This window comes from Caenorhabditis briggsae (assembly GCF_000004555.2).
Source record: "Caenorhabditis briggsae complete genome, chrIII, whole genome shotgun sequence".
Lineage (NCBI taxonomy): Eukaryota > Metazoa > Nematoda > Chromadorea > Rhabditida > Rhabditidae > Caenorhabditis > Caenorhabditis briggsae.
The window spans coordinates 13,337,386-13,351,683 of record NC_013490.2 but is presented as its reverse complement, the minus strand read 5'-3'; the positions used below and the strand labels follow the sequence as shown (position 1 = coordinate 13,351,683).

At 33.6% G+C, this 14,298-nt stretch overlaps 1 protein-coding gene across 1 annotated transcript; it reads left to right on the top strand.

Annotated features, from left to right (window-relative positions):
* Positions 1 to 3,353: 3,353 nt before the first annotated feature.
* On the top strand, positions 3,354 to 8,948 carry CBG21144 (the record flags this gene model as incomplete). Its single annotated transcript, XM_045244603.1, has 9 exons — positions 3,354 to 3,407; positions 3,937 to 4,064; positions 4,296 to 4,445; positions 5,470 to 5,554; positions 5,601 to 5,757; positions 6,367 to 6,571; positions 7,108 to 7,339; positions 8,106 to 8,253; positions 8,731 to 8,948. 9 exons carry the CDS (start codon positions 3,354 to 3,356, stop codon positions 8,946 to 8,948), a joined length of 1,377 nt encoding a protein of 458 aa, XP_045097242.1.
* Between the last annotated feature and the right edge of the window lie 5,350 nt (positions 8,949 to 14,298).

Below are 14,298 nucleotides of genomic sequence, written 5' to 3'. Positions count from 1 at the left end.
ATATGTTTGACTCGTCTTCTTCTTCTTCCTCTTCTTCTTTTTCTCTAAAACTATGTGTCCAAATATTCAGAATTCATAGGAAGAAGAAGAGTGTCAGAAGTGGGAGGAGCACACACCAGGTGTGCTCCATGCGGGTGCTCCAAATGGAGCACCCAGGCTCTCACTCTTCTTCTTCTTCTTCTTTTTTTCCTTCCACCCAGCATACGTTTACCTTTTACTAGTTTTTTTTTGCTTTTTATATTTTTTAACGGTTATTTTTTCAAGTAGATATCTGAAATTTCGATTTTAAGATCCCAAATTCTGTGATTTCCAAAATAGAGATTCTGATTTTCTGAACTTCTGAATTTCTGAATATCAGAATTTCTGAATTTCTGAATTTCTGAATTTCTGAATTTCTGAATTTCTGAATTTCTGAATTTCTGAATTTCTGAATTTCTGAATTTCTGAATTTCTGAATTTCTGAATTTCTGAATTTCTGAATTTCTGAATTTCTGAATTTCTGAATTTCTGAATTTCTGAATTTCTGAATTTCTGAATTTCTAAATTTCTAAATTTCTGAATTTCTGAATTTCTGAATTTCTGAATTTCTGAATTTCTGAATTTCCGAATTTCTGAATTTCATTCAAAATTGAAAACTCTTGTACCCTAATAAATACTAACATATTCTAGAAGCATTCTCTGTGTTTTTGTGAATAGTGCAGGTAAAAGTAATTAGAGAATAATAAAAATCTGTGAAGCCGTGCGGAAAAAAAAGAGAGAAAGAAAGAAAGAAAGAGAGAGAGAGAGAGAGAGAGACGCAGAGAAAAAGAAGTACAGAAAATATGGGTGGAACTGGTTTAGTGTAGTAGTGGAAGAAGAAGGAAAATTAGTCATCTTATTATGATTATGTGAGAAAAAATAACAAATCCAGAATATGTAATTTGAAGGGAAAAAAATACAAAAAAAACTTCGAAACCATTTTTTTTTCGATTTTTCTTGAATTCCAGTTTTATTCATTATGTTTTTTTTTCCATAACATTTGGACCCATTTTTATCCAAATTTTGAAGTTTCGAAACTTCCAAATTTTTTGCTCAAAATTTAAAATTCCTTCCAATTTTCCAAAAAGTATCAATTTTCATTTTTTCCAAGTGTAAATATACATATAAAACATATATGAAATGTACCTAGTTTTCCCTTTCTGCATCACTAATTTTCCTTTTTTGGAAAATTTGAAAAAAAAAATGTGCTTCGGTTTTTGAAATTCAGAAATTCAGAAATCCAGAATATTTCGAAATCAGAAAAATTATAAAAAATCTTAAAAGTTGAAAATCTCAATTTTTGCATAATCATGCAAAAGCCTGAAAAACTGTCAAACAATTTTTTTTTGAAAATTTCCAAAAATTCATTTCAATTCCTGATTTCTGGCTAATCTAATGACGTCCATTCCATGTCATTCTCCCATTCATTCCGCTTATTTTTTTTCTTTTTCTCAGATTTTTTTCATTTTTCTTCCTTATTTTTTTTTCTTATTTTCCAGTGAGTGATATACTGATATTTCCAAAAAAAAAACATCTTAAGCTTCTAATCTAGCTTCTTCTTCTTCTAATCCTTATCATTTTTTTTCTCTTATCACTTAAAATCCAAAAAAAATCCCACAAGAAATCTTTTTCTTTTTTCCGAGTAAATAAGAAATTTCCAGAAAAATCAAATTTTCGATTTTTCTTGGATTTGATTAGGAAAAAATAATTTAATTCTTAGGAAAAAAAATATTGAATCAACCATTTTTATCTACTCAATTTTGAGCACTTGGCTCTGACTTTCCAGACATTTCCAGACTGAAAAATTGATTTTTTGAATTTTTTTTTGAAAATTCGATTTTTGGCGCCAAAACGTTTTTAGAGGAATTAGGGAAATTGAAGTTTGGTGTGGTGCTCATTGAGGTGGAAATTTGAGAATACTGGATATACTTTTTATCCGTTTTTTTGGAAGGGAATTTTTTTTTGAGTTTTGAACACTTTTTGGAAATTTTAGAATTTTAGAATTTTAGAATTTTAGAATTTTAGAATTTTAGAATTTTAGAATTTTAGAATTTTAGAATTTTAGAATTTTAGAATTTTAGAATTTTAGAATTTTAGAATTTTAGAATTTTAGAATTTTAGAATTTTAGAATTTTAGAATTTTAGAATTTTAGAATGTAGCTATCAACAAACTGTAAATTACAAAATATGAAACACTTTATGCTCAATATTTTGTGGTTGACAAAATTTTTATAACTATCATAGTTTTCGAGATATGCGCCTCTAAACTAGCGCGCAGAGAAAAGAAGAGAAAAAATGACTGAAAAAACTTATTCAAGCTTTTTTCTAATGATTTCAGAGATCTTCTTGAGGATTTGGATTATTTTGAGTGGGTTGGTTGGATTTACTTGTTTTTTTGCTAAAAAAATATTGAGATCAAATTTTGAGGAGGTTTATCTTTAAAACCAGAAAAGCTGGGTAAACGTTGTCAACTACAAAAATGTGCCAAATTTTATGCTGAGTAATTTGGTAGTTAACAAATTTTGATAGCTTTTCTAGTTTTTGAGGTGTGCGCCTTTAAAGTTAGCATACACTTTTGAGGGAGTTTAACTAACTTCAAAGGCGCATTTCTCTAAAACTGTAGTAGCTATCAAAAAGTAGTCAATTAAAAAATATCGAGCATAAATTGTTTCAGATTTCATCAGCTTACAACTTTTTTATAGCTGTTTCAGTTTTTGAGATATGCGTCTTTAAAGTTACAGTATCTCTAATCCAGGTGCAGAGACGCAGAGAAGCGAGACACTCTCGTTTCTCTGCGTCTCATTTAAAGTAGATTTCCGGCTAATCAAAAAGTGAAACAAATGGAATGTAAACTGAAGAGCAGTTGTGTAAATATAACAAGTTTGGAAAAAAAAATTAGAAAAAATGTTGAATCCGAAAATTCCATAATTTCCAAAGTTCGGATTTTTTTCAGAATTTCAGATTTTCTGAATTTCCTAAAAGCTAGCAAAACAAAACATCCCTTATTTACACCTCTCTCTCTCCCCACCCTTCCAGCTTCTCCTCTCTCTTTCTCTGCGTCTCTCACCCTCTTCTCTCTTTCTCTAAACCTCTTTTCTGTCACCATGACGACGTCTTCTTCTTCTCCCTACCAGCCAACGTCTTCTACTTCTTCTTCTTCTTCTTTTCTGTCTGTCCCTTTAATCGATGCTCTTACTTTTTTTTCTACCTTTTTCTTCTTTTGTTTTCCAGGATCCATTATTATTACTTCGTCTTTTTTTCAGCTGACCACATACCCCATATAAATACACTTCTAGACGGGTACCTTTGTTCCGGAAAAAGGACCAAAAAATCCAATGAAAATGACCGATGACGTGGATGCACATATCCATGAGAAATTCGAATTACAGGTGAGCAATTGGGTTCGGGAAGCTTCTGGAATGTTCCAGAATGTTCTAGAGCCTTCTAGAATGTTCCAGAATGTTCCAAAATATGAAAAATCCCGAAATTTTCAGAAACGACTGGGCAAAGGTGCCTATGGAATCGTGTGGAAAGCCTATGACAAACGGTCCAGGGAGACGGTTGCGTTGAAAAAGGTAAGAAATCTGAAAAACGGGATAGCTAGCTAGAAGTTGTTCACTACAAAATTGCTCAGCATAAAATGTTCTTCATTTTACTAATTTTCGAAATTTTGATAGATACCGTAGTTCATAAGATGTGCGCCTTTAAAGTTGGCGCGCGCTTACAGTGCCCTCCATATCGGCGCCGTAAGCTTGTTGACTTTAAAGGCGCATATCTCCAAAACTATCAGAGCAATCAAATAATTGCTAAAAACAAAATTTCTCAGCTTAAAATTTTCTTTTTTTATCAATTCTCAAACTGTTACTATGAGAGCAATCAAAAAGTTGTCAACTGCAAATTATATTTCTCAAATTCCAGATCTTCGACGCGTTCCGAAACCCAACAGATTCACAACGGACGTTTCGAGAAGTGATGTTTCTGCAAGAGTTTGGAAAGCATCCAAATGTCATTAAACTGTACAATATATTCCGAGCGGATAATGATAGGTTGGTCAAAAAGTGTTTTCTACCCCTTAAGCAACATCAAAAAGAATTTGATCCCATGCGGAGTCGAACCCGCTACCTCTAGATCCAAAAGCGAGCGCGCTAGCCACTCGGCAACGCGTGCAATATGAAGATAAGGAGGCGGAAGGCGTATCAGAGCGGGGGCGTTTTGAGAGTTGAGAGGCGCCTTGAAGGCCTCCTCGGCGAAATTTTTTTGAAAGTTTTCGTTTTCAGGGACATCTATCTGGCATTCGAGTTCATGGAAGCGGATCTTCACAACGTCATCAAGAAGGGCTCGATTCTGAAGGACGTCCATAAACAGTATATCATGTGTCAGCTATTCCGAGCCATACGGTTTTTACACTCGGGAAATGTGCTTCATAGGTTGGTTAGATAGAATCCTTATGATTTTTTGGAGCTGAGCAATCGTAATCTAATCCAATCTGCTGAAAAACTTCCTTATTTTCATCAGGAGTTTCCGGGGCGTCATCTAGATTTTTTTCTCTTTTTTGATAAACAAGAAATTAATCCCTTTTTCTAGAAAGAAATTGCAAGAACAAAGATGAATAAGGGGTGTGTTTTAGCGTAGAGACGCAGAGAAACGAGAGTGTCTGCTTTCTCTGCGTCTCTACACCGCCCCTCCCCCACCAAACTGTATTGGAAGTTTAAAGGCGCATAACTCAAAAACTAAGAGAGCTACTAAAAAGTTGTTAACTAACAAAGTGTGTAAAATTTTAAGTTAAGTAATATTGCAGTCAACAACTTTTTGATAGCTATTATAGTTTTTGAGATATGCGCCTTTAAAGTTAGTCATTAAGCTTACGGCGCCGACCTGGAGGGCGCAGTAAGCGTGCCATCTTTAAAAGCGCATATCTCACGCACTACTGTAGCTAATGAAGCTTTAAAGTATTGGATAATAAAGAAAATTGTATGCTTTACTTTTTTGTAGATTGTAGTTAAAAGCTAGCTTTGACTCTTTTCTAGATATGCGCCTTTAAAGTTAAGGGCGCGCGCACAGGGTGAGGGTGGGGGTCCTATGTATAACTTTAAAGGCGCATATCTCAAAAACTAGAAAAGCTATCAAAAAGTAGTTAACTAACAAAATGCATAAAATTTTACGTTTTACATTTTTGTAATTTTTAGTTTTTAACTACCTTTGACCTTTTTTAAGATATACCCCTTTTAATATTGCATCACTCATTTTCAGACAATCATGTTTGTGTTGCAAAAAAAGTGGACCGGAAGTGTCCCACACGAGGGGTACTTCCGTCATTTTTTGAAGCGTTTTTTGAAGCATTTCATAACGGAAGTCTTGCTCTCTCACAATGGTCTTTTATCTTTTCCTCACAATTGTGTACTTTTTTGTCCCAAAAAAAGAAAAAGCATTTTGAACTTTTTTGTGTTCCAGGGACCTGAAGCCTTCGAATGTTCTTCTCGATGCGGATTGTCGTGTGAAATTGGCCGATTTCGGATTAGCTAGGAGCTTGTCATCGGTAAGGATTACGGTACCAACTTGGTTACTATACCTGACATTTCCAGCTCGAAGACTATCCGGAAGGGCAAAAAATGCCGGATCTTACCGAGTACGTGGCTACGAGATGGTACCGTAGTCCGGAAATCCTGTTGGCTGCTAAAAGATACACCAAAGGAGTGGATATGTGGAGTTTGGGATGTATTCTCGCGGAGATGTTGATTGGTAAGTGCGAAATTTTGAAAAGGAGAGTCTTTTGACTTTAAAGACACATGAGACGCAGAGAAACGGCGCGCCAACTTTAAAGACGCATATCTCAAAAACTATGAAAGTTCTCAATTTTTTTTTACTAACCAAGTATATCGAATTTTATGATCTATATTTTTGTAATTTACAGCTTTCCAATAGCTTGACTGGTTATTGAGATATGTGTCTTTAAAGTTGGCGCGCATCATCACCCACGCAATAGAGAAGCTCGCAAACTTTAAAGGCGCGTAGCTCAAAACGAATTGAGCAATCAAAATGGAGTAAATTAATGGAATATGTAAAATTTTATGGGCTACATTTTAGTAGTTTCACTTTTTCGAGATATGCGTGTTTAAAGTTAAGACCCCCCCACCCCCCTTTCAAAACGAGCGCCAAACGCACACTAGCTTTTAAAGGCACATATCTCAAGAACCACTGTACCTATTGAAAGTTCGAAAACACTGAAATTTGTAAAATTTAAAGGGCTACAATCAAATAAAACATGTGTTAACTAACGTCTCGATTTTAATTATCCCTTTCAACGATTTTAACTACCCCTTTCAACTAACTTACTCCACCATTTTCCAGGCCGCGCTCTGTTCCCTGGCTCCTCAACGATCAATCAAATCGAACGGATCATGAACACGATCACAAAGCCGTCAAGACAAGATATCGCAAGTATTGGAAGTCACTACGCAGCGAGTGTTCTCGAGAAAATGCCCCAACGTCCCAGAAAACCGTTGGATTTGATTATTACGCAGAGTCAAACGGCTGCAATTGATATGGTGCAGAGGTAAGAGTTTTCCCAGGTTGGGGACTTTGAATTTGAATGTTCAGGAGTACAAATTGGTTTAAAAAAATTAAAAATCGTGTTCAACAAGGAAAAATGACCTGGAAATGACCCTTAAAAATGCAAAAATCAGAAATTGTGTTTTGTTTTGTTTTTCTACCATAACTTTGTTCAAAACAGTTGAAAGTCTATAAAAATTATATCAAAATTTGGGAAATTGAATTTTCAATATTACTGTATTAATAGTTTTTGAGATATGTGCCTTTAAAGAAACGCAGACGCGGAAAAACTTTAAAGGCGCATAACTTGGCTTAAAATGTTTCAAAGACCAAAAAATTGTACCAAATGGTAGAAAATTGAATTTCCTACATTACTGTAATTAACTTTTTTTAAATGGTATAACACCTTTTTGAGTTGTGCGCCTTTAAAGAAACGCAGACATAGCAGATATTCAAAAGCGCATAGCAAAAAATATACCAAAATAAAGAAAATCGATTTTTACACAATTATCAAATAATTTAAACTTTAAAACATTTCAGACTACTGGTGTTTGCCCCCCAGAAGCGTCTAACCGTCGAGCAGTGTCTTGTACACCCATACGTCGTTCAATTCCACAATCCTTCCGAGGAACCGACACTCCATTATGAAGTCTATCCACCACTACCGGATCATGTGCAATTGGGAATCGATGATTATCGGGATCGATTGTACGAGATGATTGACGAGCAGAAAGCGAGTTTCAAGCGCATTCAACATGATAAGATTCGACCGGTGAGTGAAAAAATGCTTTGAAAATTGATTAAATTAGTTTAAAAAGGACTTCTAGGGTCTAAAATTCGAAAAATAGGAAAATCTGATTATCTGATCTAGATATGATGTTCAATTTCTCCTCGTGCGCTCTCCTTTCAGCGCCGCTCGCCTTTTGAAATGCCCGCCCGCCGTTCTTATACGCTTTCCACCTCTAGGTTTCAAAGTTGCACGCGTGGCCGAGTGGCTAGCGCGTTCGCTTTTTGATCGAGAGGTCGCGGGTTCGAACCCACTTGGTACCAAATTCTATGCTTCTTTTTGTACAGTGTTAGGGAACTATGGGATGTGTTATTTTTGCAATTTTTGCCTCATTTTTTGGAATTTTTGAGTTCGAATCCGAAAAAAAACCAAAAAATTGATTTGCGAAAATCCTAAAATTTCAAAAATCAATATTTTAGGTCCCCCTTATTGGATGAAATGTGGGCAGATGGTTATGCGACCTTTTAAAATTCAATTTTCGGAAAAAAATCAAGAAATTCATGTTTCAATTGTTCTGGAACTACATATTTTCAATAAATCTTTTTTGATTTTTTTGAATTTTATTTTTTTCGAAATTTAATAATTTATAGAAAAATTTATTAACAAGTTAACAAATCTAATACAAACATTTTAAAAGTTTTAACTTTAAAAAATAATTTTAACCAAAATAACAAAAATTTAAATTTAACAAATTTTGCCTAATTTTTTGCGCACACACTAACTGATTTTGTAGTTCTTTATCTATTTGCAGTTCTCCCCAAAGGACAAATCACGTGCGCCAATTGCTCAGGCCGAGTGTAGTGATACTGATTACGATACGGCGAGAAGTCTACAAAAGTCGACGAGTATGGACAAGAACACGAGTAGCTCGCATGATAGTAGTGCTGGCACGTTGAGAGGTAAGCATTCAGTTTGAAATTCCACTTTTCTAGCTTTATTATAACCATTTTTAGGTAAAAAATAGAGTTTTAACTTTGTGCCGATTTATCTGCTTTTCTGTTAAGATAGGGGAAAAATGTCAACTGATAAAATGTTTAGCATTAAATTATACACATTTTGTTGATTGATCACTTTTTGACATCTTTTATGGGAGCCGAGATAAATTTGATTATAATTGGCTGCCTTTATGCTAATTTCTTCCCACCACACCTCCTCCTCCCTAGCCGAGGCGGCTCCCTGCCGACCACGCTGTCGTTCTTATCCGCCTTCCGCCTGTTCCTCTCAAATTGCGCCCGTGGCCGAGTGGCTAGCGCTGCAGCGTTTTGTTCTAGAGGTCGGGGGTTCGGCTCCTCTTGGTGGCAAACTCTTTTTTAAACTTTTTTACAATGTTATCAACTTAACAAAGGATTTAAAAACAATAATTTTTCCATTTCCAGAACGCGCACAATCCGCTGAAAGTCGAACATCAAAAGGAAGTAATGGAGATATGAGGAATGGGAATGGTTCAGCGATTTCAAATGGAATCAAGCAGCGACGTCGATCAATTGAGAGATCGAGACTTTTTGCGAATATAAAACCATCAAAAATTCTTCATCCACACAAATTGATCTCAAGAGGAGACAAGGATTATGAGAATTTTGAGAAAAAATATTGAAAAATTTTTTTGAATTTTTAAATTTGAAATTTTTTAAACCAAAAATGTCCATTTTGAACAAATTCAATATTCAAATCTTCCTTCAGATTGGAAATTTTGAAAAAAACATTTCAAAAAAATTCTTAAAGGAGGCGAGACAGCAAAAATTTCGGGGGCAGTTCGAGGGACGAAATCGCGCCGCGGTTATGTAGACCATCGGTCGTCAGGGGCCTTCGCGCCCCCGTAGCTCAGCCGGTAGCGGCGCTGTGCCCCTGAGCTACCTGTCATGAGTTCAACCCCTCATGGGGGTTCTCTAGGCAAAATATCAGGAAAACTTTTTTTTTTGGTGTCTGGCCTCCTTTAAAATCCTTTTGCTCCTTCAATTTTCCTTCTTTTTTTTTGGCATTTTATTGTTGACTCCGCCCACTTTTTCTCGTCTTAAAATTTCTAGTTTTTTGTGATTATTGGTCGTTCCTTTTCGCGGTTATCTAGAACCATTTCCTTCTAGTCATTTCTTTTTTTCCAAAAATTTTTTTTGTCTTTTCTTAAAAATTGAAATCTATAAATATGAATATTTATAAAATTTGATGGTTTTTTCTTAATTTTGTAAAAAAAATTTCAGATTTTTCTATAATTTTGAATTTTTTGGAATTGGCCTCCCGAGATTATGAGACGCCGCCAGGTAGTCGAAACACGCCCGCTCTTGTACGCCTTCCGCCTCACTTTGCCTATGTTGCGCGCGTGGCCCACTGTCTAGCGCGCCGGCTTTTGTTCTAGAGGCCAAGGGTTCGAACCCACCTGGTGCCAACTTCTTTTTTATAGTTTTTTTGAAATTAGGAAATGATGAATATATGCTTTTAAAGTTTTTTTTTCAATTTTTCCAAATTTTCTACAGTTATCCAGACATTCAAAACATTTAAAAACCGAAACGAAACATGATTTTCATTTCTTTTTAGCAATTATTCCATTCCTTCAACTCCTTCTCCTCTTGTAAACATCTGCCTCCTCAAGGTCATAAATATATTTTTTCCTTCTTTTTTTCGCAAAATTCCATCTTTCATTTGAAAATTGTTTCGTTATTTGGAATTTAAAATCTGAAATTCCAAAATCCCCCGAAAAATGCCAAACAAATTCCAAAATTTTCAATTAATTTTGGGGGTTTTCTTTTGATGAGATTTTGCAAAATTCATTTAAAATGTTTGGTCTTTGTTTTGGGGGGTTTTCCAATTTTAACAAATGTTTTCCAAGACATTGGGAAAATTTTGGCGGAAAATTTGAATTGTTTTGGGTCTTTTTTGCACTTTTAAACCCTGAAATTTACTAGATATTATAAAATTCTAGATTCTTGAACTTTACCTAATTCCCACACCTCCTCCTCGCTAGCCGTCTCCTTCTTAGCCGACCACGGAAACCCGCCCGTTCTTATCCGCCTTCCGCCTCTCGACTTTCTAATGCGCGTGTGGCCGAGCGGCTAGCGCTTCTGCGTTTTGTTCTAGAGGTCGCGAGTTCAAACCCACTTGGTGGCAATTTCTTTTTTAAAACTTTTTATTGTTAGGTAATGATGGATAAACCTTGTTTTAGGAGAATTCGAATCCTTTGGTCCCCCCTCCCCGCAAAATGTAACAATAAAGAGTGTCCTCTCCTCATGACAACCATCATTAAACCCATAAACCCATCGACCATCTGTCGGCGCGAATTTCAAATTTAAATTATAAATGTATAATCGGAAATAGATGCACAAATGTATTCAATGCGAGCAGAAGGAGGAGGAAATAAAACGATTTTATTCAATATTTTTTGATTGTTTTTCTCATTAGCATTGGAAAAGCGGAAAATTCGTGGACCATAACTAATTCCTAAGGATCATTTATTATTTGTAATTTTCTCTGCGTCTCTCTCTCTCTCTCTCTCTCTCTCTCTCTCTCTCTCTTCTGTCTGTTTATACTGTATTTTTATTTATATATTTATCATTTATGACTTTTTATTTTTGTTTACAAAATTTTACGGAAATCCCTACAAACAGACAGACAGATTTTCAAAAATTTTCACGATTTTCGAAAATTAACCTTTTGAATTCTTTGAATTTTTAATTTTTGAGCGATTTCAAATTTTTTAAAATTTCCAGAATCTTCGAAATCTCAAAAGCTGAAACTTTCAATTTCAAATGCCACAAAAATCTGAAAATCTCGGAAAACCTCTAATTTCGAAATAGTCGAATTCTCCAAAATTACAGAATCTTTCAGAATCTCAAAGCTTGAGTTTCAGAAAATGCTGAAAATGCTGGGAATTCTGAAAAATCAAAAATTCGAGAATTCCAGAAAATTAGAAAAATTCGGAAAATTGGAAATTCAAACAAAAAATTCAAAAGTTTAGTGTTTTCTGAATTTTCTAGAATCACAAATTCAAAAAATTCTATAAAGTTTAGAAATTCAGAATTTCAGTAATTTCACGTATTCGGAATTTCCAGATTCTTTCGAAGATTCAGAAATTCAGAAATTCAGAAATTCAGAAATTCAGAAATTCAGAAATTCAGAAATTCAGAAATTCAGAAATTCAGAAATTCAGAAATTCAGAAATTCAGAAATTCAGAAATTCAGAAATTCAGAAATTCAGAAATTCAGAAATTCAGAAATTCGGAAATTCAGAAATTTAGAAATTCAGAAATTCAGAATCTCAAAAATTCAGAAATTCAGAAATTCAGAAATTCAAAAATTCAGAAATTCAAAAATTCAAAAATTCAGAAATTCAGAAATTTAGAAATTTAGAAATTCAGAAGTTCCAAAATCCTAAAATTCTGAAATTCGAAAAAAGTTTAAAATTTCCTTTCCAAAATTCAGAAATATTTAAACTCGAAAACCCTAAAATTCTGGAGTTATAATATTCAAATATTAGAAAATTCTGAAATTCTTAAATTCTGAAAAATAATTTTTGAAAACTTTTTTTTCGAAAATTTCAAATCCATCCACCCCTTTTCCTTAAAGACATCTGCCACTTGTGTATATTCGCATCTGAATACGAATACTATTATTATTTATATTATATTAATACAATAAGTCATTTTATAATTATTCCTCCCTCCACCCTCTTCCTCTCTTTCTCTGCGTCTCTCCTCTTCTCAATACTCTCTCACTTTATTTATATTATTATATTTAATGATCGTTTCGGAAAACAGAATGCTCCAGAATATTCTATACAACAAAATTTTTTCCAATTCAAAAGTTTTTTTCTTTTTTTTTTCGAAATTCCAAAAACAGAACCGGTTGCCCTCTTCCTCTTCTTCTTTCCCGCCTAATTTGAATGTTTAATTCATTTTTCTTTTTCTTTTTTATTTATAAATAACCTTCACTTCTTCTTCTCTTTCACTTTCTTCTATTCTGTTTTCTCTTTTGGAAAACGAAAAATAATTGGAAATTCCAGTTCTTAAAGATGATTTTTGTCTTTTTAAATGTTTTATTTTGATTTAAAAAAGAATAAAAAAGAGTTTGCCACCAAGAGGAGTCGAACTTGGGACCTCTTGACCAAAAGCGGGGTGCGTTAGCCACTCGGCTACGCGTGCAACTGGAGAGAAAGGGGCGGAAGTCGGATATGAACGGCTGGCTTTTCAGATGTGAGCAGGGGAGGTAGGAGGGAGGGGAGGAGAAATATTTTACTCAATTTTTTCAAATTTTTTCAAAAATATATCAATTTTTAATGAAAATTCCTATTTTTGGACCCTTTTCCTCCTGAAAGAAGAAAACGAAAATAATAAAATTGGAAATCCCCCGGAGGCAAAAAATTTATTTTTATGTTGAAAAAAAAACTTTTTTTTCGAGTCAGCTTAACTTTTTTTTTCTCTCAAGATTAATTTATTTTTCCCCACTACTCTCGTTTTTTCCCACAAAATGCGAAAAAAATGTTTTTTAGTCATAAAAATTTTTTGTTAGAGGAGGCAAAAAGAAGAAATTTTTTGTTTTTTTTTGTGTAAAAAATGTACATATGTATATGTCTGAAGCTATAATCTTCTTGAGAAAACCGAGGGAAGAGGAAGTTTCTATTTTTTTAAAACTTTGAAATTCTGACCAAAAAATTTTTTTTTGAAAAATTAGAAACTTTTTGAGTTTTTAGAGATCCCCATAAGATTTGAATTACGATATGAGTTTTAAATTTTTTTTGAAATTTATGGAAAAATTCAGAAAATTCCAAAATTTTCATATTTTTGATCGTTTTAGAGTTTTTAAGTTTTTAAGAATTTTCTGAAAATTTCGAAAACTTCTAAATTTCGGAATTTCTGAATTTCTGAATTTCCTGGAATTTCTGAATTTCTGAATTTCTGAATTTCTGAATTTCTGAATTTCTGAATTTCTGAATTTCTGAATTTCTGAATTTCTGAATTTCTGAATTTCTGAATTTCTGAATTTCTGAACTTCTGAATTTCTGAATTTCTGAGTTTCTGAATTTCTGAATTTCTGAATTTCTGAACTTCTGAATTTCCTGGAATTTCTGAATTTCTGAATTTCTGAATTTCTGAATTTCTGAATTTCTGAATTTCTGAATTTCCGAATTTCTGAATTTCTGAATTTCTGAATTTCTGAAATTTGAACATTTCGAAAACTTCTAAATTTCGGAATTTCTGAATTTCTGAATTTCCTGGAATTTCTGAATTTCTGAATTTCCTGGAATTTCTGAATTTCTGAATTTCTGAATTTCTGAATTTCTGAATTTCTGAATTTCTGAATTTCTGAATTTCCGAATTTCTGAATTTCTGAATTTCTGAATTTCTGAAATTTGAACATTTCGAAAACTTCATGGAAACTCCAAAAATTCCCTTTTCTAACAAAAAGTCCTGTAATTACCCCCTAATTAAGTCTCCAATTTACCCTGAAAACGACGAAATTCAGATTTAAACGCAGAGAAAAACCCATACTTTTTGAATTCTCTACTACTTTAAAACTTTTGAAAAAAACTTAAAATTCAAATTTGGCGGGTCAAGAGCTTCAAAATGAGCCTAAACACGTCTAGGCTCCGCCCACTTTAAGGTTAGAGCGCCAGAGAAGCGAAACAGTCTACGTCTCTAACTCCTAAACTCAAAGTGGGCGGAGTCTAGTCGTGTTTAGGCTCATTTTGAAGCTTTCAACAAGTCTGAATTTCTGAATTTCTGAATTTCTGAATTTCTGAATTTCCTGGAATTTCTGAATTTCTGAATTTCTGAATTTCTGAATTTCTGAATTTCTGAATTTCTGAATTTCTGAATTTCTGAATTTCTGAATTTCTGAATTTCTGAATTTCTGAACTTCTCAATTTCTGAATTTCTGAATTTCCTGGAATTTCTGAATTTCTGAATTTCTGAATTTCTGAATTTCTGAATTTCTGAATTTCTGAATTTCTGAATTTC